This window comes from Lathamus discolor, chromosome 1 (assembly GCF_037157495.1).
Source record: "Lathamus discolor isolate bLatDis1 chromosome 1, bLatDis1.hap1, whole genome shotgun sequence".
Lineage (NCBI taxonomy): Eukaryota > Metazoa > Chordata > Aves > Psittaciformes > Psittacidae > Lathamus > Lathamus discolor.
This window is the reverse complement of record NC_088884.1, coordinates 76,459,028-76,486,393: the sequence shown is the minus strand read 5'-3', so window position 1 is coordinate 76,486,393 and position 27,366 is coordinate 76,459,028. Positions and strand designations below refer to the sequence as shown.

At 41.7% G+C, this 27,366-nt stretch overlaps 1 protein-coding gene across 1 annotated transcript in view; it reads right to left on the bottom strand.

Annotated features, from left to right (window-relative positions):
• Nucleotides 1–2,177: 2,177 nt before the first annotated feature.
• DGKI (diacylglycerol kinase iota) overlaps nucleotides 2,178–27,366 on the bottom strand; it is a 214,013-nt gene continuing 188,824 nt past the window's right edge. The window contains exons 29-33 of the mRNA XM_065681464.1: nucleotides 18,811–18,848; nucleotides 17,364–17,484; nucleotides 9,085–9,121; nucleotides 7,100–7,199; nucleotides 2,178–5,711 (exon numbers count right to left, since the gene is read on the bottom strand). Of these exons, the coding sequence (XP_065537536.1) occupies nucleotides 5,595–5,711; nucleotides 7,100–7,199; nucleotides 9,085–9,121; nucleotides 17,364–17,484; nucleotides 18,811–18,848 (413 nt within the window). The 3' untranslated portion in view covers nucleotides 2,178–5,594. The remainder of the gene's footprint in view (nucleotides 5,712–7,099; nucleotides 7,200–9,084; nucleotides 9,122–17,363; nucleotides 17,485–18,810; nucleotides 18,849–27,366) is intronic.

Here is a 27,366-nt window from a genome sequence, read left to right as displayed (position 1 = left end):
GGAATGTGGCACCTTATAAATAAGGCAGGAGACAAGATGCACTCTGATGGCTGAATACAGTAAAGTTATTCAGCTCTAAGCCTGCCTAATCACTGAAGTCAAATGTAATGAATTTACTGGTGTGATCAAGGCCTGAGGGAGGGAATTTTTCCCTTTGCAGGAGCGGCACCATACGTGGGCCAGGAAATCCCTCGGCCAAGGCAGGGGGTGTTGCGCCAGTGCACTTGCACAGTAGATGAGAGAATGCCACTCTCTGTGGGCACCACCAAGGGCAGCAGAGCTGGAAACACACTGGGGAGTGTAAAGGAGGCCCCTGACCTCTGGTCTCCACTGAGGATATCAGGTAGGCAGTCCAGAGAAGCTTGGTGCCGTGGCACAACTTGGAGTACACTTAGCCATGGCCACTGCTTTGGCTGCTGGGTAATCCATCCCTCCCAAGCCAGTTTTTACATAGTATTAGAAGTGAGAAACTGCCCAAGTATTTGACCTACTTTTGGGCAGCCCAAGCCAAGTGCCAAGCTGTTGCAGTCTCTCTGTACTGCTAACTCCTCAGCAAAGGCTGAGACATCCTGACTCCTCCATATATTCTATTCACAGCAACAGGGTGCAAGGCTGGGTTATAGCTCCTCTTGAGTCATTTCCACAGTGCAGCCACAAGCTACATCCTGCCCTTCCAAAGAGAATTGAAGCACTGAAGCTGAAGACACATCCTCCACACAAAATTCTGATCTTTATCAATATGCTAGCAAGTTACTTTTAGCACATTACTGAGTTGCTACTGCAATCAACAGATTCTGGCAGGCACCTAATGGGATTTAAAGCTGTAGCTTCCCAATATTGAGAAAAATACTTGCCTCCATTGTTGTCAAGAAAGCAAAATGAGACCATGAGTACCACAGTGAACCCTGTAACACTGTGTCCTATAGCTCCACAGGTATTCAGAAAGGCACAGGTATATGATAAGCTATCTTCAGGACTGCTGAAATGACTGAAGATACTCACATTTGATGCTTTAGATTAATTAAGAAGCTAATAACCCAATATCATTTTGGTGCTGATTTAATGATGAAAAGAAAGAGATGATATAATGTCTGATGAATAGAAAATAATAGGTATAATGGAGATAGAAATGTTACTTTCAACAAGTTTAAACACCATTCTTATAAAATACTTCTATATGGACATTAGTCAGGTGCAAAGCAAAAAGGGAAAGAAAATGACAGACCTCAAAGGGATCAGCAAGAGGAATTGTTTCCTTCTTGGAGTACATAGAGTGCAACGACAGAATTGTCATTGGAGTGTTTTCAAGGTGTGCAAATTCCCAGCATGTTTATGCATTTCTTGAGTACCTTTAAACTCCCAGCAAGCTTAAGGTTACAGATTTACGGCCCATTTCATAGCTTTTGCCCAGAGTCAGATCATGTCAACATGCTTTTGATATACTGAAGGGTCAACATGTACCCTAGAGGAGGCTGAAAGGAGAATAACCACCTTCTAGGTGAGGTTATGTTAGCGACTTTCACTACTGTGCATGTCACTGTCACAGCAAAGATAAAGACAAAAATGAGTAAAAGAGGCCAATAAATACCACTCAAACATCCTATGGCCACATGATCAGAAAAAAAGCATGTGCCCCATCTATTCATCCACAGCAGCACCAGCTCTGCAACTACAGCTGGGAAGATCAATGGCAACAAAACATCAATTTTGTTCTATTTTCTTTGTCTATGGTGCTTCTATATGACAGTTCTTATGTAGCAGGGGACATCTCATGTAGTCTGAATCAAGGCTACAGCACCATGAGACCGAGCAATTCTACTGTTGCTGGGGAAAATCAAGGGTGACAGGTGTCAGTAAAAATATCTATAGGCATCTTAAAGTTCTAAAACACAGACAAGCCATCACATGAAAGGATGAAAGAGCCAATGGATTCTGAGGCTTGTTTTGTAACAGGCAAAATTTGCCTTGAACTCCTGTCTTACATGAGTCACTCAGCCTCACACCTCACTGTATTGAGAGATGCTATAATTAGTGAGAAATGTATGACATTACCATGTCTTGGATAACACAAAAGATACCTCTAGTATTGAAACATGAAATAATAAGAGTAACTGATGTTATTAAATAACAAAAGTAAGTTTATTTTATCAACATTATAAATATTTTCTTTCCCTCCATTTAACTCCAAAATGAGATAGTAAAACCAGTACAATGGAACAATTCAGGACGTCCTCAAGTCTACTGAAAAGGGTCTCTTTTAAATAACAAATTAAAATGGAAAATAACATTTTGGCAATCCAGCAACCTCAGTAGCTGAGCATCTCTAGGTACTTTGTCATTCAAGTGGAACATTTCTGAGTGTGTGCACATATGTGTGTCTATCTATATATATATGCATACTTATATCTATAGACACGCATATATACAGTAATATACACACACAAATAAACAGAGCCACTGAATAGGCACTTTTAATAAATAAAAATGTTTTACATGTAATTTAAGTGGGTTCCCATCTGCATACTGAAATTTGGGTCCTGCGCAGTGCAGTCACAATGATACTGTACTAAGTCGAGATCCCAGGTGCTCAAGAGATTCAACACATACATTGTCATCTCTAGCTGCTGCGGAGTCTGCCTGCTTGTGGTGGCTGTCCAAAACTGATAATCATATTGCACTTGAAAGAGAGTGGGTAAGGAATAATACTGCAGCATCCTGGCCCCAATCTCCTTCCCTCAGTGAACCAACTTTTGATATCCCTGGCTGTGTGTGAGCCATTGCAGAAAATGGTATACATGCTCTGTTATCTACAAATAAAATACATCTCCTCTATCTAATGCATTACATGTGCACTGCTTTGGGACACCTTGAATATTAAAGGCACTACATACAGCAGCTCCTGTCCTATCTCCAGTGCTGGGGTTTATTTTCATCATGCAGTAACTGTCTCCTGCTGGGCACACAGCACAGGCAGCTTTCCAGAGGCACAACATGCTCGCTCTGATCACAGCATCATATTCCAGCTATCAGCGCAAAAGGCAAGCCAGACTCTCTTGGGTGCTCTAAGCTCCTGTGAGCAGGCCAAATGGCACAAAGGAGCTCAGGAAATCTGCCCATCCTGAAGAGCTGCTCCAGAGCCAGTCCTGCTGCAGCCACTCCACAGGCACAAGGGATGTCTCAGTAAAGGGAGGGCCAGATCCTTATCATAACTCACATGTGGGCTCTGGAAGAGCCTGTGGTTAGAACAACCCTTTACTGCTCTACCTGCTTCGTGGGACTAAAGGACCAGGGAGCTGCAGCAGGCACACTGACCACCACGCACCTGTCCCGCCTTAGCACAGAACAGAACCAAGTCCCTAGTGTCATTGAAGCTTCTTCCATTTCTCACAGTAAAACAAAGCAAAACAATAAAAGTGATACTAAGATAATTCTTATTTTCATCAAATATATAGAATTATTACAGTAATGTCTTTCCTCACAGCTGGGGAATGATGCAAGGCCTACCATGAAACAACAGCATGAGGATCTTCCTTGTGGAAATTTTACATACACCAAAATTATACTCTGGGGTTTTGTATTTTAACAGTTGCCAAATTCTGTTCTGATATATACATATTGACATTTGCCACAAGCCCCTGGATGATTATCAAGGGAAGGAATTTGGCTTTCATATTTTATTTTTTAAACAAGAAACGTAAAGACAGAAAATAAGACAAAATACATTTCATGTCGCCATTGATCTATTGATTACAAATATATATAGTTTCCTTCCAGATGAAGAAATACTAAAGAAATATTTTGCTCATATCGAATTAACTTTTGAAAACAGAAATAAATTTAACCCCCGTATTTTTACCTGCTTCTTTGCCACAACAACCAGTCTTGTTTGAAAAAAAAAAAAAAAAAAGGACCACATTCATTTCATTTCCACTTCTACCAAGGAAGAAATCTTATCCGAATAATGACCTGAGTTATTTTCATGGTTTCCAAACTGCATGTAATCCTGATGATCACCACCTACCAGAGACCTACACCTAGCAAGGCGCACAAAAACAAACACCAGTGTATCTTTCAAAACAAACAACAAAGTAAAATTCGAAGAACTATTGCAAGAATTACGCCAAAAGTGTGCCATGAGTGTCTTCATGGGAACTGGTCAAACAAAGTGTAAGTGGAAGCTCTGTTACTTCTGGCAGTTGAGTTGTCTGTAGTGATCGAAAACCTGAAGGAGAACATGTTGCGTATGCCTGTGTGTATGTATATTTGCTTTCTCTTCTTTCATGGTTATAATCTTTGAGGTAAGACAGAGAGCAGACGAGTACAGAAGACACAGTTAGCCTTTACAGTGGCTAAGCAACTTTATGTTTCCGAGCCTATAGTGAATAACAAGGCAAAAAGCTGCTGCTTGTCCTTCTCCAGTGGGATAGCCTCTCTGAAACTTTGTTCCCTTGGGGAATCAGACAGTTTACAGGTTCAAAGAAGATTTGAAGATTTTCTTATTCCAAATGTGGCTGGGTGCTGCCCGTTTGTTTGTTGACAGCAGCAAGCCTAGGCTGATCGCTGATGTTCTAGGTCTCCTTCCCACCTCCTTCCATAATGCAAAAGGGACTGGATCCATGAGTCAGTCTGTCAGAATTCCCTCCGTCTTGCCCTGATGGATCTATCCCAGAGTAAAACTCATAGTTTCAAAATTAAAAAATATCTATCAACTTTTAGGCAGGCTTGAAACCAAAGCTGAACCAGGTCAGTCATTATATGCAAAATAGTGGCATGAGAAAACTTACTGGTAACTTTCTGCTTTGTCATACAACATGGTATATCCCATATAATTAATTTCCATACAAATGACTGTCTCATGAAGATACCATAATTGTGTACACAGCAACAATATGGAGATTAGGTTTTGTTACTGCTTTAAATCTAACTGTTCCCCACATCCTGGAAACAAGGCAATAGGCAGAGCCCTCTCTAAAAGTGAGAAAACTGCCTGGTGATAGAGCACTGAGGACACAGCTTCCAAGAGGACAGTAAGGGAGGAAATGCAGCCAGTAAAAACACTGGGTTTTTCCTAAGGGCATCCAGAGCTCCTCAGATTTTTTGCTACTGCCTGACCATTTATGAAGACTTAACACAGAGATAACAGGTACTATTTAACTGATGAGAAGTGAGGGGAATGGGAGAAAGAAAGGAATGCAGGAAACTTGGTTGGGTGTCTTAATGTCCCAGTTAGTTTGGCTCCCCCACAACCTTTTTTCTCTTTCCCTTTTTTTTTTTTTTTTCTTTTTTAAATAAATTGTACAGATGAACGTGGGAGAAGTTCATGCTACTTGCTGGAAGCAATAAAGATAAGTTTCCGTGGCCCATGGATTCCACAGACCTTTGAGTATCCTGCCTTATTCATCATGGGCTAACTTATGGAACCTAACCGTTCCGTGGCAAGACCCAGTAGCCCTTAGAAACTGGTGGCATGTCCTCAGGTATTTTCCACAAGAGTGAGAGACACGCTGATTCCATCAGCTTCTTCCTCACACGATGCCCGAGTGCCTCAGGTGCACTTTGCGATTTCCAAGGATCCTCTTCGACATTTTCAGACATCAGACTGCTGTCTCCAGATCCTCATGGGAAACCATTTGGTAGTTTTGTCGACTCTCCAGATAGGAAGCCAGATCTGGGTCACCAGCTTGCTGAGCCCTGTCACGAGGGGTCTTACCCTATAATAAAGAAACATGAAGAGAGTGTCTTGTGCTAACATATTTAGAACAGATGAAAGCATGACCCAGAGAAATTACTACAGGAAGGAAAGAAACAAATTTAGATATTTTACTTATTTGTTGTACAGATTGGTGTTAAGTCAAGGTTTTCTATTAAAGTCACAAGATCCTGAAGATTTTCAAAGTCCTTGTGTGGTTTAGAACAAATCATGTAGTTCTGCAAGCACATGCTATTTGATACACCACACAGAAGGGCTCACATGCTGGAACTGATTTTTCATTCTATGGCTACGATCCCTATGTTAATGAATATGACTCACAGTACTGTAGCTAACACTTGAAAAGTGTACTTGAGAGACTCCACACTTTACTAAGGATGTGTGGAGAGAGATGCCCAACATTTGAGATGAGCTCAACATGTCTCATTCTACCTCAAGTACAGATCAATTTTCAGTGCATCAATTTACTACCCTGTTATCTGAGCTACCTTACAAGTGCTGTTAAATTGAACCATGAGTCTTGATCCTGAACTATAAAAAAATATTGGAAACACCTTAATGTAACAAAGGTAACAAACACACTCCTGCTCCTTGGATTTCTGAGCAGGTGATGATTAACAAATCAGAAGCCACTTGTCTGGATTTCAGCTGTTGCAGAAATTATTTTTGTCATGTACAGTGCTCTCATCTGAAGAAGAGGTGATCTCTGTCCCCCTTAAAGGTGATCCCATACAGCATAACATGGTAGGAATTGGTTTTACTTGTCTTGTTACAGCAAAGGTGCTTCTGACTTGGGAACCTAGGGATACAACCACCTCTCAGTTATGACCACAGAATGCTTATGTTCAGAAATGCCAGAGAAGCAGCTTCTGGGCCATGGTCCTAAGTAAATATTCCTAGGATTTAATTTTGCCCAGACTTCTATCTCAGCCAAGCATACACCAAGAGAAAGTTGTGTCACATCAGTGAGCACAGGGGCAAGCAAGGGCAAAAGAAAATGGTTAACCATCCTCACAAAGCAAGTCAGCCACAATAATGAAGCCTCACAGACACTATGCAGTCACAAACCAAGACTCCCCCAGGTGGTCTTTGCCCAGAGGCCTCTCTTGTAACCACACAGGAGGAGAAGGATGCTGTGCCACAGAGATGCCTCATTCACACCCAATGCACCATAGGGTTTGAGGGCAGGCTCTAACTATGGTGAAGATGACCCATGAGCTGGGTACTGAAGTCTCTTGTACTTGTTTAAATTAATAGAGTTTTCTAAATAAAAAAGACAGCTGCTTTTGGCGCACACGAGGAAGCCTCAATCATGCAAACAGTAGGGACGGATGCTGATCAGTCCCGCTTGGCTGCAGTATTTTATAACTGGTTGATGGGGCTGGTTACCTTTGAGTCTGTCTTTCTCAGAGAGGCTCCTGCATCCACCAGAAGCTGGCAAATGGCACGATGGCGCTGGCAGGCTGCCTTATGTAATGCTGTCTCACCCCTAAACCAAAGTACAGAAATCAGCAGTGAGACACATTACACCGTTTTACATTTACAAAGTATAAGGTGCAGAGGACAGGCAGAGAAGTATGCTGTATTTCTGCAAGGTTCCCTCTTTCTGGCAGAGGTAGACTTGTGCACTCTCTCCCTTGGCATTTACATCCTTTGACTCAGTAGGAAAGCCTGCAATACACAAATAGCAGACAAAGAACTTCTGAGGGGTGGGAAAGAAACATGTACTGGTTTTATGTATTCAAAGGGCTGAATGTCCCATCCAACCACCAGCTCTGCTATCTGCTGCAAAGGCAAAGTAGCCACCTTCTTATTTCACAGCAGGCAAAACAGCACCAGTGTTTGTTTCTTGCTGCAACTTCTTCGATTCCTTCAATTCCTTCAATTTTCTCAGCCTTATTCTTAGATGCATACTAAAAAATTCCTGCCCACAAAAAGCATGACTGGTGTACTTGCTGGTCTGGTTCTGATACTCTGCTCTTGGATGTAGAAGAGCAAGAGCTGAGTTTTTGTTTTCTATCTCAAGACTGCTAAGCTACTGAGGAAGCTTGAACACAGGCTTTTCAAAAGAGAAATTTGTGGGAACAGATTTATTGCAAAGCTCCTCATTCAGACTGGGATATGAGTAATGGGATTCTCAGACTGACTGTAGTACAAAGGTTAAAGAAACATATCTAGATTCTCCTAGGAAGAGAAGCAAGGTATGCTTTGACTGGGTTGAAAAGATGTTCTTAATACTAGCAACTAGCAAGTAGGGCCATTACATAACCTCCAAAATAACAAATGAGAAGAAATTTGTGTGGTAGGTCAAATCTTACACCTACCTACCCACCCACCCAGAAAGTGGGAGTGCATAAAAGAGTTTCAGCTTCAGTCCACAACAGGGCAAGTTGAAATATTAACAGGCGACCTTGTAATGATTCTGTTTCTGCTGCATGAGAACTAGATTCAGAATGGGATACTGTCCGATTTCCCTGGAGGATCAAAAGACTGATTCATGCTGCCAGTTACAGCTTGAACCTTGGCTTTTCAAGCCTTAGCAGTAAAACGACTTTTGTAAAGGGAAGCCCTTATAGCTGTGTTCGTTTGCTCTTTATTTCAGAGGCTGTGCTATGCTACCGGATGAAGAGAAACAGTTTGTTCATCCAGACTTCATCACTCCTGGATTTCACACATTTATCTTGTGCAGAACCTTTCTGGTGCTTTCCACTAATAGAGGAGGGGACTGTGGAATGAGGAATGGTAGGTTTAACCACTATGACAAAGGCAACTTTTCCTTCCCATGTATTTCATACACTTCCCAGGATGGTTCATGCTTCCCTTACATACTCTGTGACACCTTGATTATACAACAAGACAGAGCAGTTTGGAATGGCAAATATGTTGGCTTTGGGTTGTTTGTTTGGCTTTTTTAAAATAATAACAGAGGTGATTCAGGTTATAACTACTTGAGAGAAATCACAACTGCACAGCTTGTGGCCACTAGGGACAGCTAAGGCAGAACACCCTGGATGAATCATGAAGAGATGGAAGAAAAGGTGTAGAGCAAGAAAAGTAATCTCCTGACTTTCGGAATTTACTCTTCAACCTGATTCTTCAGTAGCTGGATGCCAGAAACATCAAAGCAAAATGCAGTACTTGTATTCCTCTAGAAAGAGTAATAAGGTGCAGGAAGCAATAGAGAGGAAGTTCTTTACAGAATTCAAGAAACATTTGGTTTAGGCCAGAAAGCCACATATGAGGTAGTTGTATGGGTTAAGGGAGACTCTTATTTTATTGCTTGCTTTTGAAAAGCTGTGCCATTTTACAAGCTTTTTTATTTTAAAGTTTGCACGTGAAAAACAAGAGAAGTCTGCTAGGTGGGTTGTACTTACGTTTCACTGTCTATCATGTCCAGTAATTCAGATGGACCTGCAAAAGACAGTCAGGTACATCATATACAACTTGTCTGCATGATTAGAACAGTACAACTACCATAAGAAGGTTCCTGGTGAAAATATGAACAAGAAGCCAACTAAAGCACAATTTGCACAAATATGCTAAACTTCGAGGTAATATTTGCTTGAACAAGCCCTTGCACTAACAAAATTCTGAATGCACAGTCACTGCTGGGGTGTCAGCATCAGGGACTAGCAGCCTCTAAATTATACTGGAAATGAATATTCATGGAGTTTATTTTCTTACACTTCACCTTGCTCAATTAAGTGGTTCACATAAGTACATGGCATTGGGAAGGCTGATATACTGGAAACCCTGATATATTGCAAGTTAAAATCTATTGTTAGTACCAGAGGGAAAGTGTCATTAGGAAGTTGAAATTAGCCAAATTCTGTCCTGAATGACATCCCTATGCTACTCCATTTAATAGCGTTATACAGAATGTAGATTAGGGTGGAATATTCCCAGCAGTCTTTATATTGATATGCAAATCCTGTACTCTGCTGGTTAGCAATGATCAGGAAAGTAAGATTAAGAAAAACAGACAAGATTTTTGTTAAGTGGGACCAAATGATGCATTTACGCTAATGTTCTTTTTTCCTTGATATTCACTACAGGCAGATGTTTATAGCAGCAAATTCCATCTCTGAATTACAGTGATATGGAAATGTTATGATCTGGATAGCATTTGAACCAAGAAAAACTTCTCCCTTTACAGTCTGTTGTATTATACTTCTCTCCACTCCTCTGGAGCAGGGTGCCAGTTGGTATGGAACAGTTAGTAAGGGGAACAGGGAAACTTTACACGAATTTTCTTTCCTATGCATGAATATTTCTCTTCAACATGCTTAGACTTTGAAATTCAAGAGTCCTCAAGAGCTTACAGTAAATCTCACCTGAAACTGAGGAATTTCACACTACTTGCTTACAAAGGCCTACACACAGCCTCCCTGCACTCCTTTCACTCTGAGTCTGTGTCAAAATGGATCAGAGCAGCCCATCTATCCCTCACTGCTTTTACAACACACTCACTCAGTATCACTGGGGGAAGCTGGCTGCCTTGGCTCCTGAAGCTGCAAGGAGCTCCTTCACTTCATCTTCTGTCATTATGAGAAAGAGGTGGTCAAAAAAGTAGCATACTTAGTCCCCTGTGCACAGGACATTGCATAACTATCAGGGCAGTCCTCCAAACTATTTAGCCATTCTCAATTTTTGATGCACAGCACCCTGATTCTGCTGCCACACATCCTCATCTCCACAGCTGTGTTCACTCCTCCCTATCAAAAAGAAGAATCATTCATGACCTTGTAAGCATGAAGAAGAATATATGGGGCTATGCAGGGCCCGTTGTTGACCTGAAAGAAAGATAATGCCTGTGCAACCAAAAAGGAAAAAAACAAAAACAAAACAAACAAAACAAAACAAAACAAAAAAAAAAAACCAACAAAACAACCAAACATTAAAAAAAAAAAACTGCTTTACATCTCACAGGAGAAATCCATGTTCTCTCAAAAATAGAGGCAACTCCCCATGGCTTGCTGCAATGCCACATTCCACTAATAGGTAACTAAGAATGACCAGGAGTGTTTTAGAAAAGATACTGCCAAGTAAGCTATTATTTCCGTTCATGGATGGGACATGGAAGGTTGTGATGCAAAGGTGGAACAGGGTGTACTGGCTGCGTTGGCCATAGAGGTATTTGCCCTGGTAATTGGAAAAAGGTGTTCAAACATTAGGAGGAAGAATGGAAAGAAAGAAGAGTATGACCTGAAAGGGAGAAGAAGATGGGGCAGAGCAGTTCTGGAGAGACAGAAAGACAAGGATAAAGGAAAACTGGTCTAGAGCAGGGAGAGGTAGCAAGGCTAGGACAGAGGAGCTGAGTACTGAGGACTGAGCAGGCAGCCTGAGGGTATAGACCTGAGGAGGTGCCAGGTACATCCCACCTGCCTGAGTGCTCTCCTGGCTAGTGTCCCAAATAAGACATTTCATGGGAGTGCCCCGACTCCATCCCAGTCATACATAAGGGACACATATTGGGGTTAATCAATTAACAGCACAACATGGTACCAGGATTCGTTTCATTCTTTCTGGCCTAGCTGTGGAGCTGGAATGCCCCAACTCACTCACAGCCTGAGCTGTGCCCTTTACTTCTTTATTTTATTTTCACTTGTGCTTCTCTTAAACCATCTCACGCCCTCCTCCTAATTCCCTTTCCCCTCTTTTTTGGACCTCATTTTTACATCAGTCTCCCTGGCGCTGCCAACCGACCATTCCAAATCCCCCTCTGCCCCGGGACAAAAGCTGCACAGATGTGGGAAGGGCTGGCACTGGGAAAGCTAACGCACTGTCATCCTGACCCAGCGGGGAGGCGACTGTTTTACTCTGGGACAAGAGGCAGAGAAAGAAAAGGGGACCAAGGCGCACAGAGAGAGAGGACAAAATAACCCAATAGAAATCCGGAAGGGAAATGCATGAGTGAGATTTCTATCAAGGAAAACAGCAGGGGGGAAATAAAAACAAAAGATAGAAATGTGTGGAGAGGTGGAGGGAGGAAAAATAGAAAGAGAGAAAGAGAGAGTGAGTCTAGGGGGCTAAAGAATGGCAGGATGGGGACAGGGGGGGAGAAGTTCGCATGAAAGGAGCTGAAAAGCATGACGCACTGAGGGGAAGCCCAGCTGAGATCACCCTCTTTCCTTAGCATCTCTGATAGACTCTCTGTTTAGAATTATTAACTTTTTTCCTTCTTTCCTTCTGGCCCCTTTCACACCACCAAAGCCCCTCTCCATTTTCTCAGGAGGCAAAGCAGCCTGGGCTGGGGATGGGAGGAGGGAAGGAAAGGAGATGTTCAAAAGCAGCTGCACTTTAGCTGAGCTCACTACAACATAAAAGAGAGACTAAATGACCATATTTCAGAGGCATTTCCAAAATATACAGCACCATGCAGTCCAAAAGGCCTCCAGGACAACAGCACACTCTGCCCTTTGCAGTGGATGTGGTCACAGCTACCCACAGGAGACTCACAGCTATTAACCCCTGCCAGGCTCTTGTCCTTCATAGAACTGGGGAAGAAGGGTATTCAGTTTAAAGCAGTGATGTTGGACATTATCAGCATTTCTGGGTGCTTATCTGTCAAAACCTTCTTTGCTTAATAACTTGATTGAGGTTGTTATCTGGGAACAAAACTGAATTCAGTTCCTTATCTTCAAAGAGGGAGTGTTTTTAAAATAACAGTAATCTGCAAAGTCAAAACTATTTAAAGCCTTTCCCTGACTCCACACTCCTCAATTTTACCCAATGTGAAGATTAACAATGTCTGGTTAAGTACTGTTAGTCCCCCTTTACTCAGGATTCCCACTGCAGCATAGATGGTAGTCAGGTTATGGCAGCATGCATTCCATCGTAACTCTGTCTCAGCCATGCTGGCCTAAACTTGTTAAACTTGCAAATTAAAATAGACTGGTCTTGTACCTATAGGAAAATTAAGCTGTTTTGTCTTTAGGACCCTCACAAACCTTAAATCATTCTGCGAATCTAGACATACTAACAAAAGTCAGGCAAATACAGTCTTCTTCAGTCTTTCTGATGACTATTCACACTTTGTCCCTGACGTACGTCTCTGTCATGGCAGAGTCTGCTTTCCAAAAGCGTTCTCTGAAACTCCTGAATCTGGTCAGGATTCAAATCCAAACTCACTGTCAGCTCTTCACTGTCAACTTTATAGCACTAACAGTAACAAAAGACTTTCTTATCAGAGGATGTTATCTAATGGAACAAGGATGTTGAGGTTTGAAATGTTCAGGATGGGATGCTTTACTGACTGTTCTATCAGAAGTTCTCACCACAAACTCCTAAAGCAACTGCAAACAACTTTCTTCTCTTCTGTTTAAAATTAAAATACCCCAGATGAAATACTGAATTCTTGCTTGTCCTTTGAATCCCTAGAGAAGAGGAGGAGGCAAACAAAATGTCTTGTACAATGGTTATAAATAATAAGTAGTTCACAACTGCCAGATAAAGACTCAAAGCCAACTTTGATTCCAAATACAGATGATGATTTAGGAGGTCCTTTTTCTAATGGAGCTTCTTAAACCCTCCTTAATTCTGTTTGTGTTAAGCGAGGAAACAGTTAACTCTTCCCTAACACGTATGCATTATGGTGTGAGACAGTTGCTGACTGCAGCAATAAACAGATGTGGTTCTGATATCTACTGAGATTGGCCCTTAGTTTCTAGCTGTGCTTCTTAGCCCAGCCACAGACAGATCTTAAAAGGTCACCTTCCTACTACAAGCAAAAGACCCCTAATTTAGTTAGGCAGTCTTGAACAACAGATAGGTCTGTGTATCTGCCCATCCTGCACAGGGAATAGAGAGGAATTGTTTTGCAGGAACAGCAGCCAGCACAACTGTTCCTGCAGCAGTAAGCAGCTGTTGTCCTGACACCTACTACATTGGTGCTTCAGCTGCTATTCCAGGCTTGAGCTAGTCCACTGCTAAGTATCTGGTGATACTGCACAGCACTCTCCTTGTATGACTCACCTCTGCTTTTTCCAATTTAAGAAGGGTTATTTTCCTCCCTTCAACATCTGAAATCATTCTCATCAAGATCACAGGACAAGCTCTCATATTAACATACCCTGCATGTTTGCAGAAAGCATAAAACCATCTCCACTGTATGGAGCTTCAGCATCACTACAGCATTTTCTCTCCTTCATAATCCCAGTGCTGTGGACCCCACTCCTGGATCGTATTTTATTTACTCTGCTATTTTCAAACTAGGCAGTTAAAATTCCTGGTGAGGTGATTTTTCTCCTGTGCAGTTTTGTTGTTGCTGCTGTTTTCTAAAGATATTCAGAAGATTTTCCTTGTGTCATTAAATAATAGGGTTTTTGTGTTGTATGCTGGAGAGTATTTTACACTGGAACTCATATTAACTCTCTCCAGATATGTATGGGAAGCAGAGAAACTACAGAGGAAGTGTAGCTGGGCAGAGTTAACTGCCAGAACAAGAGTAAGTCTCATTTTTATCAAAGGTGGGTATCAGCAGAAATGAGAAGCTAGATAGAGGGAAACCCTCAGATATTAGTAGTATTGGGTTTAATACAGTAATTAATGTTGAGAAATACCAGAAATGCAACAGAAAAACCCAAGGGCGTTATGATGATGATGATGATTCAGCAAGAGAGCTTGTTTGTGAGTAAGTGCCCAGGGTAGAAATGAGTTTCATTAATTGCTTGGTGGGTGAAGAGCAGAGGCCTCTATTAAAGCATTGTCCCATGCACTCTGATCACTAGAGAATGTTAAACAATGCATTTGGAGAAGCCCAGAGGACATACGTCTGGAAAGCTGCAAAAGCTTCCTGCCATCCTTAGGGATAAAGGGGAGAGAGAGGAACTAAGCTGACATTTGCTCAACCTTCTGATTTGTCTTTGTCTAACAGTCCGTAATCCCTCACATTTCTCTATTCACTTCAAAAATTCCCATGGATTGCCTGCTCACATCCTTACCAGATTAATTGGTCCCATCTTAAACTTCCACTAAAGAAATGGTGACTGGGTCAGACTGACTAAGTTAAGGTATATGCGTCAAGGAAAAATCCCGGAGAAGCAGCCGTGACAGTGAATTAGCACAGGTCACGTGCAGTGTGAGAAAAGACCAGAGGCAGTAAGAAAATTAAGTGAAATTATGTCTGTCTACAAAATTCAGAGGCATGTATAATTGCTGTGACTAATGACACAATCCACAGAAGTTAAACGGGAGTTAGAGTTAGGACTGGTAAGGCTTGTCACAACTGGTTAAGAAAACTAGCCAATATTTGGATATAAGGGCAACATAGCTACCTATACATAGGTATCTATACATAAAAGAGTAAAAGAGCAATTCATCCCACCTCAGTCTGGTATCTGGGGCACAGTTCAGTTGCCCACTGTCATGGTTTAAGCCCAGCTGGTAAATCAGAACCAAGTAGCCGCTCACTCACTCTCCCTCATTTCCACCACCTCCAGGTGGGATGGGGGGGAGAATCAAAAGAATGTAAATCCATGGGTTGAGATAAGAACAGTCCAGTAACTAAAGTATTATTATAATAATTATTATTATTATTATTAATAATAATAATGGAAATAGCAAGGGGAGAGAATATTAACAATAAAAGGGAAAGGTAAAAGAAACCAATAAACAAAAATGGTGCACAATACAATTGCTCACCACCTGCCGACTGATACTCAGCCCAACCTGAGCAGCTATCTGCCCTTACAGGTGACTTCCCCCAGTTTATATACTGGGCATGACGTGCTGTGGTATGGAATACCCCTTTGGTTGGCTTGGGTCAGGTGTCCTGTCTCTGCTTCCTCCCAGCCATGTGCCTCCTCACTGGCGAAACATGAGACTGAAAAGTCCTTGATCGGAGTAAACATTACTTAACAACAACTGAAAACATTGCTGTGTTATCAGCACTGTTCTCAGGGTAAAGTCGAAAACATAGCACTGCACCAGCTAGAAAAGGCGGGGAAGTTAAAAAAAGGAGCTAAAAAGGAGAAAAATTACTGTTGCAGCTGAACCCAGGACACCCCCCCACAGACATTTTGTGTCATTTGATATGCCTACAGACAAGTCTTGGGATGCATTTGGAATGAGAGGGATGTTTGCTTGGCCTCAGCTGCCAGTCTAGCATGGGTCTCCTACACTCCTTGTATGTTACCTTGTAGACCCATGCAGATGTCCTGGATATCCAAGGGAAATGACATTAAATAGTTATGTTTAAGTAAATGAAAAAAGTGCACAGGTAACTGTCAGCTGAATCAGTTGCTGGGCTCCAATAACTACCTTGACTAGGGTCTCCCTCGAGCTAGTTATGATAGAAGTCTGCTGCTATTGAAGATGCCCTCCTCACTTCCATCTGCCACTGAAAAAGGGCAAGTCTCCTCTAGTACTTCTGTTGTACATGTGCAAATGAACTCAGTGATTGATCACTGTTGACAGTACAGGAACTTAGACCCACAGGTTATCTGGCACCTGTATGTAAACGTATAGCTTGACAAATAAATTTAGGAGTCAAGCTCAAGCTGAATCCCACTCCAATTAACACATATACTAACAGATGGATATTGCCTCTTCCTTTCCTGTGAATTGTGCTTATTTTTACTCCTTGTACAATTTCTGCAGTAACTTTCAAGCATTAACCAACACTTATTCCAGTTGCCAGAGGCAGTCTCTGTGGTTAGTGCTAACACTGCTGCTGAAATAACATAGCCGATTTTGACATCTAGAAGTCAAAATAGCCATTGATATTTTGAAGAGGGATCAGAGAAGAGCTACAAGAATGTTTAAAAGACTAGAAAATATTTCCTACAGTGCAGCAGGCTGATGACTGGGACTTTAGCAACAATATTACTGTGCTACTCTCCAGCAATCAGTGAACAAGATTAAGGCAGTTCAATGGGCAGAAAACTCCTAATGTGGCCGTCTCAAATGTATATACACACAAATTGCTGCATAGCCTATGTAAGGATGCCTGCAATGCTGTTACTGACAAAGGCAAAAAGAATCAAAAGGAAAAAAGGGAAATAACATGATCACAGTCTAAATATAAAAATATAAATAAATGCAAGTATAAATATAAGTATACATATAAAAATAAATATGGAATGGAGATAAAGAATCTTTGTTATCAAGTCTAACAGAGATAACTTTGTTATCTAATCTAACAGAGACAGAATAATGAAGGGTTGGAAGCAAAGCTAGGCAAACCTAGTCTACAAATAAATGCAGATTCCTAACCAGCATGTTACTAAATATTGAAATAACATATTAATGGCTGGATGGGCTTTCCATTGATGTAAATGTTTTAATGAAGATTAGGCACTTTCTAAATCATATGCTCTAATTGAAAAACAAATTCATTCAGAGGTTTCATATGCTAGAGGTTCTAACTAAAGCATCATACTCTTTCTTTACAGCCCCTCAACAGATGCAACTGAGAAAATACCCACCCTACGCAAAAGCCATCTTTATTTTCATTTCCAGACTTTCCCTTTATCTGGAGCCATCACTGCCACTGATGCCACATTCCTAGCCTCCTGCTCACACACGCTGCAGGTGGACATTTTGCTGAGGGTGACCACAGATGACTGAGGGCACTTCCAGCCGCACGGAAGTTTTACCCGACTGACAATTGGCCAAAGTACAGCACTCTGTGGATTTGCCCACTGTGACTCACCATGTTCCAGGATGTATTTCACAATTTCACCATGCCCTGTTTTGGCAGCATGGTGCAACAAGGAGCAGCGATCGGGTCCTTGGATTAACAAATTGGCTCCTTTTTTACAGCATTCTATGAACTGGAAACAAAAGACACGCAGAACAATAATATGTGAGGACCAGAAAAACAAATTTGCAGACAAATTATTTACTAATTTTCATAGCAGGTCAGTGCAAAAATTAAATAAAACAAAATAAAATATTGGAAAACCAGCTTTTAGGTCCCCATGAAAAAAATATCTGAAACTAGAAGTATTGACAATTATATGTGCTAAGAAAATCTGCAGGGAGGTGGGGTTCAGGTGCCCCACATCACCCTTCTCACTTTCTGCTCCCTACCCAGGGCTGGAAGAGGGGGAAGCACTGTGCTGGGTAAGAATGGGCAGGAAACAGCAACCTGCCAGGTCTCAGAAATGCTGCAAAATCAGGGGAGGAGGGAAAATGCAATGCAGATCACTGCAGAGAAGAGGGAGAGGATTGCAACAGAGGGGACATAATTTGCGATGCAGTACATCTGAAGAAAAGCAAGAAGTTTCCCTGTCAAAGCAAACTTGGGCAAAAAGTTTTCAAGCAGCAGAAAGGGGACAATATTTTTATGACTTCTGTTTGAAGGACTGCTCCATAGATGCTGCAGACACAAGTGCAGTGTCAGAGGTACAGAAGGGGCACCTGCAGGCAAAGGGTTGGCCTAACAATACTGTCATTTTTACAAATGGCTCCGAGCTTGCTTCTCACAGATAAAATTGCAATCGTTAATCACAGTCCCCATCCAAATTCCAGGGTGTGTTTTCAAATCCTGACTTGGCTACCGAAAAACACAGCCTGAATAACTGTCAGAAATGGAACTTCAGACTTGGGGCACAAAATGGTTTTGCACGGGTACCTTTTCTTCCCAGTAGCAGACAATACCAGGACACTACACATTTTGAGATCTCCATCAGGTGATAAAACAGCAAGCTGAGGTTTGCTCTACCTGGTCTAGCAATTGTCTTGGTATAAATTAAGAAACCTCCAGCAACTCTAGTGCCTTGGCCAGCAACCTCAACGCCATAAAATATCCTTGACTGTGTAAGGCTGTGTCAGAACTACCCTGCTGTTCAGTACTGCATTTGCCAGTATAGTAATTTCCCTGTTAGCAACTGACACATTGCTCTGTGCAGTGCACTATGAATCCTGGGCTGAAAGGTGCTGTCTAACACCAGATCCTATTCACTTGTATTTCACACCTCACCTGACTGATGTGTTCCCCTAATATTCAGGGTTTCCTGGAAAGGCTGTAAAATGGCACTTGCCAGCAGTCCTTACAGCAGTCTATTTATGTTTTGAGCAGAGGTGTGATAAAATTTACAGTATATCAGACCTACAAAAAGCTGTGAAAAAGGGGACACTCAGTGCTCTGTACTTACCTTCAGTAGATCACCAGCTATGACTGCCTGTAAAAGTGCTGCAAAAGACAAATAGAAAACTAATGTCAGGCAGAAAGTATTATGCATATAGCCTCACACCTGAGAACATAGCTCACAGTATGTGCAAGTTAGGACCAATGCCTCAGTCCACTTGCATTCTCATATACTACCAAAATCAATGCAAAATCTGCACTGACACACATTAGAAAGGCAGAAGACTGCCCATGTTGCATTAAAGCTGTATGGACATCAGGCCAGCATTGCCAACTCTGCCCTGGAACTGCATGCTTCCATCCCAGTTTTCCCCTTGAGACACTTCAGGGACCTTTCAACAGTGTCCATAGGGTGGGCCTAAATCTCAAGCACCTGAGCCATCTCTGGAGATATCAGTGACAAACACCCAGAACCTGAAAGTATCCTCAGACCTCTGAGACTTTTCATATTGATGGTGGAGTGGTCAGTTACCCTCAAATACAGTGGAAGTCCCAAGCTGCAAACAATTAAGCGGCAAATGAGAAATTTCTTAATAATTATTAGTATTACAAAAACATTTTGACATGCTAGTGGGCAGTAGGTGCCCCGGGTTTGGCAGGCAGGGTCAAACACAGAGCGAGAGCCAGCCCCCACCTTTGTAGCCTTTGAAATTTAAGCAAACACAGAAGGAAAAACAGAGAAAGAGAGGCAAAGTGAGCAAAGGCTCACAGCAAGGCAGGACAGAGTTCTACACAGAGCTGGGAGCTACTCACCACTCACTACTATCTGCCCTGTGCCCATTAAAAAGAAAGAAGGCACAAGCCTGGGACTCAGCAATGCCCTATCTATAGGCTGCATTCAGCTGAAAATATCATGGTGACAAGTAACCATAAACATGAGAAGCTGTTACAAATCTACTGCTATGCAGCTATTTCCTCCTCCCTGTCATGATATATATAGTAAAAAACAATTACGAATAATCTTTCTGAGAAAGCACTTATTTGGTTTGCATCTTAGAAAGCATTAAACATCTGCCTCAGTTCATACATTTCAAGAGCACCTAAGCCCTTTTCTATCTTCAAGTCTAGGCAGTGCAATCAAGTTAAGCATTTGCTGAAGTGCCATCCTTGATAAATATACCAAAAGCTCGCATAGGGAGAAACAAGTGGAAAAGAGAACCATAGTATAGCCTCACCTCTGAAAAATAACATGCAGGAAACTGCACAGTGTGAATTCCACAAGGAGCTTGTTACAGCTTCAGGAATGACAACACCTCTGAGCTAACCACTGCAGAAGAGGAAGGGTGTGCAGACAACTCAACAAATGTCCCTTTCTTTGAAAACACCTGGTGTTGTGCATTGCTTTCTGGTCTCAGCAATGCCTCATGCCCTGGCTATGCAGCAGCAGGAAAAGCAAAAACATAACCCAGTTAAATTCTGACTTGGGAAAGCAGTAGCAGCAATTCTCGTAATGTTTTACAGCGACTATGAATTAAACTAAATCCTGAAAATCCCCCTGGCACCTATGGGAGTAAGAACACACAGATCTGAGGAATAGAAAAAGACAAACACCAGCAGATAAGAGCTAGAAGTGGAAAAATACATGTACATCTTTTCTTCAGATTTCATTTTCAGTGGTTTAAGTCATTTATTTCTCCCCTCCCCACCCCCATAGTTCTAATACTGGCTTAGCCCAAATTACTAGCAGAGCAGAATTTAACCCTTGTGCCATTCATTTTATTTTTTTTCCTCCTTTTTTGCTGATCTGGTCTCACTGCCACATTTATTCTGCAGGCCACTGCAGTCTGGAATTGTATTAAATAATTTGCTCTCCTAACACATATGAAAATCAAATGAACTGGTAACATCAGCTTTTCATTGCCTTCTACATCCTGTAGACACAGCTTCCCAGAGGTTACTTCCTAAAAAGTGGAGATACCTTTTCTTGTGCAAACCATGCCTAAGATTATAGTTCAGAACAGCCAGAAGAGACATCTAGAAAACTATGAAGTAAAAAGAAAAGCCTGGCAAGCTGCAAGAATTCTTCCACATTGAGTATCCATAACCAGAAGCTGGTCTGATGATAAAGCTATTAGGATAAAGCAGCTCTAAACCACATTCAACATTATTAGACCAATCTTATCCTCTCTTTCCTAAGCCTCCAATCCAGCAAAGCATTAAGGCAGGTACTTAGCTTTGAGATAATCACATTTTTTCACCAAATCTACCTGCACACTTAGGTGCTCTGCTAGAGTAGAACTTTTTGCATAAATGAATACATTGCAGATCAACAAAACCAGCTGGTATTACAAGCAGATTAGACTACAGTAAAATAATTCAATGCTGTAAGCCAGGATGCTGGAAGACTTAGAAGCTATTGAACTAGAAATGCAGAAAGGTTCTTTGGAATAGAGAACACATTTACATAAACATATGAATATTGCTTAGCACACTAACCCCATAAACCCAAATGGGACTGCTGGGCATATTCACAAGGAGGGTGAAGATGGCAAAAATCACCTGGTTGTTAAAGAGGTGGTAAGACAAGCAAGCAGATGGCATTGACAAGAGACAGCAGACTGAGAAATTGGAGAAAAATGCTGTTAACATACAATGCCAGGCTAGCTTAAAATTAAAAAAATTAAAGTGAGAATGGTCTTATTTCTTCTGATCAGCATGGCACCACTGATGTAACACATAACATGAATTATGCAATTGTTTTATCATATCCTAAAATACCTTCCTAAAATACCTTCAGGTCTTAAGGATGGCACAAAAAATAAGTTGATTTAATAAATATTTAAATCTAGTCATTATTTTCTCAACTTCTCATAAGATAAGCATTTGTCATGACTAATAAAAATGTTTTATTACCTTTTTCATTTATTTAGGAAGCAGATTTATTGCTATTGAAAGATGACAGCTTGACAAAACTGGAGACTAAAGTGCTCTGTCCATATAATGAGGAAGCACTCTGTCTGGTAGTAGACACCCCAGGCTCCCTTCTCAGCAAAGCTTGACTTCTACCAGTACACCCCTTCAGACAGCCCCTGCTCCATACCTGCTCTATCACTCACCTCTCTGCTGAAACTGCCAGCAAATGTATCAGTCACTGCCCAGGGTGATGCATCTTGACAGAAACAATTACCTGCTAGGATATGGACAGCCAGAAATGCAGACTGTATGTGTAACAGCTGCTAGAGACTAACAAACTGTTAGTTTCCACTGGGTAAATTTTGAGATGAGGTTCTAACCACCCCTGTTGCAACCTTACAAAAGAAACCTCATTAAAACACACACACATACAAAACAACCCCCAAACAAACAAAATAAACTCCTATACTTGACTTAGAAATTAAATGTTGAATAGCTACAGGTGGATAGTGCATTAACAGGAAAAGAAAAAGCCACATTAAAAAGGCAGCTAATTGAATTCTGGTAATGCTGCAAGCTAGTGCAGCTTGAGACATGGGAAAAATATCTACTAATACACCTACTCATACTGAAAACAGTACCTTTCCCATGGCACGTGTCACTCTTCATTCCTATGTTAGTGCCCACAGTTTCTATTAGAAACAGCTATTTTTTATTTCATATTCTAAAAATACACGTTAATGCACTGACTTACAATAAACTTTTTGGTTTCCCAGTCATAAAATTAACCTACTAAATAACAGTTGTTCTCTGGGTCTGCATGTGAAGTCAGCAGCATTAAAAGAGCACTGCAAAATCAGTCATTAAACACTGGGAAATAGATAATGAAGGAGGAAGGCATTCGTACCTAGTAACTTCGCAGGCTGCAAGATGCCTAGGAGATCTCACAGGGCTGCCTGGATAGTCAGAAAAGAAAATAACCCTCCACAGAAAGCGACCTGGTGTCCCTGTAGTAGTTCCTGGCGTGCATCTCCCTTCACAGACTATAGAAGTTCTAGGGAAAATTGCCTCTAACTTCTAGTACCTAAATGATGAGCCAAACTAGGACAGAGAAGGGATCCTTCAGAATGGTGTCATACCAGGAGGCATGTCTAATCACCTGTGAGAAGGACAACAAAAGAAGAGCAAAATGGGGCGTCCTCATTTTTTTTAAGAGCTTGCAAGGTATGATACTCCTTGGACCAGGCAATGGTTATAGTCAGAAATTTTGGGACCTCTCTGTATAACATACAAGTGCATCAGAAGAACACCTCATGTAAGGGCTAACAAATGCAGTTCCACAACTTCAACATAGCAAAAGAAAACAGCAGGAGAGGGGCAGAAGTCATTGCTACCATCTCACTCACTTCAAAAGCAATGAAAATTCTTAGAAGCAACACAAGGAAGAAGAACTTGAACCAACAACTACCGCTCCCCATTTGCCCTGCAGGAAAACTCCCTCCTGATCCTAAAGCTAAACTTGGTCAGTTTTACACCAAGGGCATAAAAAGGGCTCAGCACTAGGCTACTATCATGGAAGAATTTTGCTGCTAAAACAGTTTCAGAAAGACCATGGAGAAAAAAATATCTTATAAACCCTTGTAAGCAACATCTCAGGATCACAAGGTTCTTTGTTAAAAGTAGGTTGACATAGAAGATGTTTAGCAAGTTAGTTAAATAATCATTAGTGAGTCAGTGGGACGAGTTGGCTTTCACAGAATCACAGAATCCCAAGGGTTGGAAGGGACCTAAAAAGATCATCTAGTCCAACCCCCCTGCAAGAGCAGGGTAACCTACAGTACATCACACAGGAACTTGTCCAGGCGGGCCTTGGATATCTCCAGTGTAGGAGACTCCACAACCCCCCTGGGCAACCTGTTCCAGTGCTCTGTCACTCTTACAGTAAAGAAGTTCTTCCTGATGTTAACGTGGAACTTCCTATGCTCCAGTTTACACCCATTGCCCCTTGTCCTATCACTGGATATCACTGAAAAAAGCCTAGCTCCATCATCCTGACACCTACCCTTTACATATTTGTAAACATTGATGAGGTCACCCCTCAGTCTCCTCTTCTCCAAGCTAAAGAGACCCAGCTCCCTCAGCCTCTCCTCATAAGGGAGATGTTCCACTCCCCTAATCATCTTCGTGGCTCTGCGCTGGACTCCTTCAAGCAATTCCCTGTCCTTCCTGAATTGAGGGGCCCAGAACTGGACACAATATTCCAGATGCGGCCTCACCAAGGCTGAGTAGAGGGGGAGGAGAACCTCTCTTGACCTACTAACCACTCCCTTTCTAATGCACCCTAAGATGCCATTTGCCTTCTTGGCCACAAGAGCACATTGCTGGCTCATGGTCATCCTCCTATCCACCAGGACCCCCAGGTCCCTTTCCCGTTCACTACTTTCCAGCAGGTCAACCCCCAACCTGTACTGGTACATGGGGTTGTTCTTCCCCAGATGCAAGACTCTACACTTGCCCTTGTTAAATTTCATCAAGTTTCTCCCCGCCCAACTCTCCAGCCTGTCCAGGTCTCGCTGAATGGCAGCACAGTCCTCTGGTGTGTCAGCCACTCCTCCCAGTTTTGTGTCATCAGCAAACTTGCTGAGGGTGCACTCAGTTCCCTCATCCAGGTCATTGATGAAAATATTAAACAGCACCGGTCCCAGCACCGACCCCTGAGGAACTCCACTAGTCACAGACCTCCAGCTAGATTCTGCGCCATTGACCACAACTCTCTGCCTTCTTCCTTTCAACCAGTTCTCGATCCACCTCACTACTTGATCGTCAAGCCCACACTTCCTTAGCTTATCTATGAGGATGCTGTGGGAGACAGTATCAAATGCCTTACTGAAATCAAGAAAAACTACATCTACCGCTCTACCATCATCCCTCCACCTAGTCACTTCCTCATAGAAGGCTATAAGGTTGGTCATACATGACTTCCCCCTCATAAAACCATGTTGGCTGTTCTTAATGACCCCCTCATCCTTGATATGCCTAGTGATGGAGTCAAGAATAAGTTGTTCCATCACCTTTCCAGGGATGGAGGTAAGGCTGACCGGTCTATAATTACCCGGGTCCTCCTTCTTGCCCTTCTTATAGATTGGTGTGACCTTTGCCATCCGCCAATCCTCAGGCACCTCGCCCGTTTCCCACGACTTACCAAAGATGATGGAATGTGGCCTAGCAATGACCTCCGCCAGCTCCCTCAGCACCCGTGGGTGCATTTCATCCGGACCCATCGATTTACAGATGTCCAGATTGCATAGCTGATCCCTAACCCAATCCTCATCTACCAAAGCAAACTCCTCCTTTGTCCTGACTCCTTCTGGGGCTATAGAAATCCGGGGCCCTCGGGGAGAGTCTGCAGGAGTAAAGACAGAGGCAAAGAAGGCATTCAGCACCTCTGCCTTCTTTATATCCTCTGTCTCCAGGGTACCCACTTCGTTCAGCAGTGGGCCTATATTGCCTCTTGTGTTAGTTTTATTTGCTATGTATTTGAAGAAGCCCTTTCTATTGTCTTTAACCCGACTAGCAAGATTGAGTTCCAAGGAGGCCTTAGCTGTCCTAATTGCCTCCCTACATCCTCTAACAACTGTCCTATATTCCTCCCAAGCGGCCAGCCCCTCCTTCCATAATCCATAGATTCTCCTTTTCCACTTGAGTTTGCCCAGCAGCTCCTTGTAAAGAATCTCCACGAACAGTACAGTTCTGCAGTCTGCCACTGTCAGTGGTACAGAAGTAATGTGTCTTGTTACATGAGGAAAAGTTATTCATAAACCATAAATATCTTCCAAATTTTACCAGTCATATTGCATATTTGATCTGATGCTTTCCATACCATATTTACACCCACTGCTGCTATACAAACTAAGCCATGGCGATTAAATACTGCTTCTTTCAAACCCTACTGAGCTGATAATGAAGAAACTGCAGAAGAAGGTGACATCATCAAATTTCCTGAGTTATTAAATGTAACTTGGCCTTCCAGAACATTTCCATCTCTTTATTGATGTTGTAGACTTTGTGAAATTCATAGAGTCAGAAATTCGAAGTAATTACTGTTTTACATGTTGAGAAGTTAAAAGCTGGCCTTGACTAGAAGAGTGCTTTTACACAGCTGGAGTCTTTTGAGCTGTTAAAGATCAGCATTATAGAAATGATAAGAAAACAAGCCCTCATTTTTAATTTCCCAGTAGTTTTATAGAAATCAATAATAACTTCTATTTCAATCACTCAAAAATCACTCTTGAGTATGAAGTCCATATAGATTATCATTCAGAAATACATTTTTTTCTCTGTAAACAATTTGCTTGTAATAGCTTCGTGCAATCTATTAAGATCAAATCTAATATAAAAAACTGACAACAACATAACTCGCCCAGAAATGTACAGAACTGACTTTTCTTCTGCTCTAGCCGTGATCTTTAACCTTCGCCTGCAAATGATGGTGGAGGCCATCATGGGGAATTGGTTTGTGGACTACCTCCAATTAGATTATGATAAACAAGCATCTAAGATATAGAGCAGTACATTTCTGAAGAGTCTGCAAGTCCTACAGAAGAGTTTTAGAGATCCATGGTAAAGAAAAGTTGCAAGTCTCTGCATCTGAGCTTTCACAAACCCTTTACATCTTCTCAGTATTTAATCTGCTTTTAAAGTTACAGAAAAAAACAACCAACCACCCAACTTAAAAATATGTATGCTAAACTATCTACATAACTAAGAAATTAAACTACAAAATTAATAATGCCTTGCTGGAATGACTGTGAACTCGCAGGCCTTTGATCTGCAGAAAATCTCAAGTCTCTCCAAAGCTCATGATACTTAAACATTTTTCTTTGAAGCTAAGCTGATTGGAAGGAGCAATTAAATGTTTCTTCATGTATTTTGTGCACCTGCAAGTACTTGAAGCAACTACTGAAGACCATGAAAAAAGTAAATGGAAGTTAAGCTTTATATGTTCAGGGGTCTCCCAGTGCTGCCAAAAAAAACCCCAAACAAACAAAAAAACAAACACAAAATCAACGAACAATCCAGAAATACATGGTTAAATCTTTGTGTGGGTATGAGAGACAAAAGGCTGGAAAAAATAAAAGCAGCAAAACACCCACTATGCAGACATGCTTGAACTTCTGCACAAGAAAATCACTTTTTCTGTGTTCACTGAAAAAGGTCTTTACATCAAAAAGCTGTCTGACTCTTTCAACCATATTTTCCTCCTGATAGAACAGGGCAAAGGTGCCTGAATAGCCTAACAGGTTAGGCAAAAAAAAGAAAAGCTGTACCAAGCCCCTGTAAGGAATACTTACCTGCTTTGGAGCCTGTTATCATACATCATACCATTATTACTTATGTCAAGGTAAGGACACAAACATTTGGTTCTATTATAACCATCAAGACTGAATTTTCCTGACAGTTATGCACAGGAAAAGCTGAGTTCAGGAATTAAAAAGTCAGTGTTCCTGAGAAGACTCTGTAAATACAACACATGTATTGATAACGAATCTGCCTGATCACAAAGCTTACTAGTGCTGTGCTTACTAGTACTGTACTTACTAGTGCTTTGATGATTAAGAATGCTGGGTATATCTGTGTCAGGTGTTAACCTTCATCTTGTTCTCTTTTTATGCTGATTTTTACCTCTACATTGAACTACAGCTGACATGTA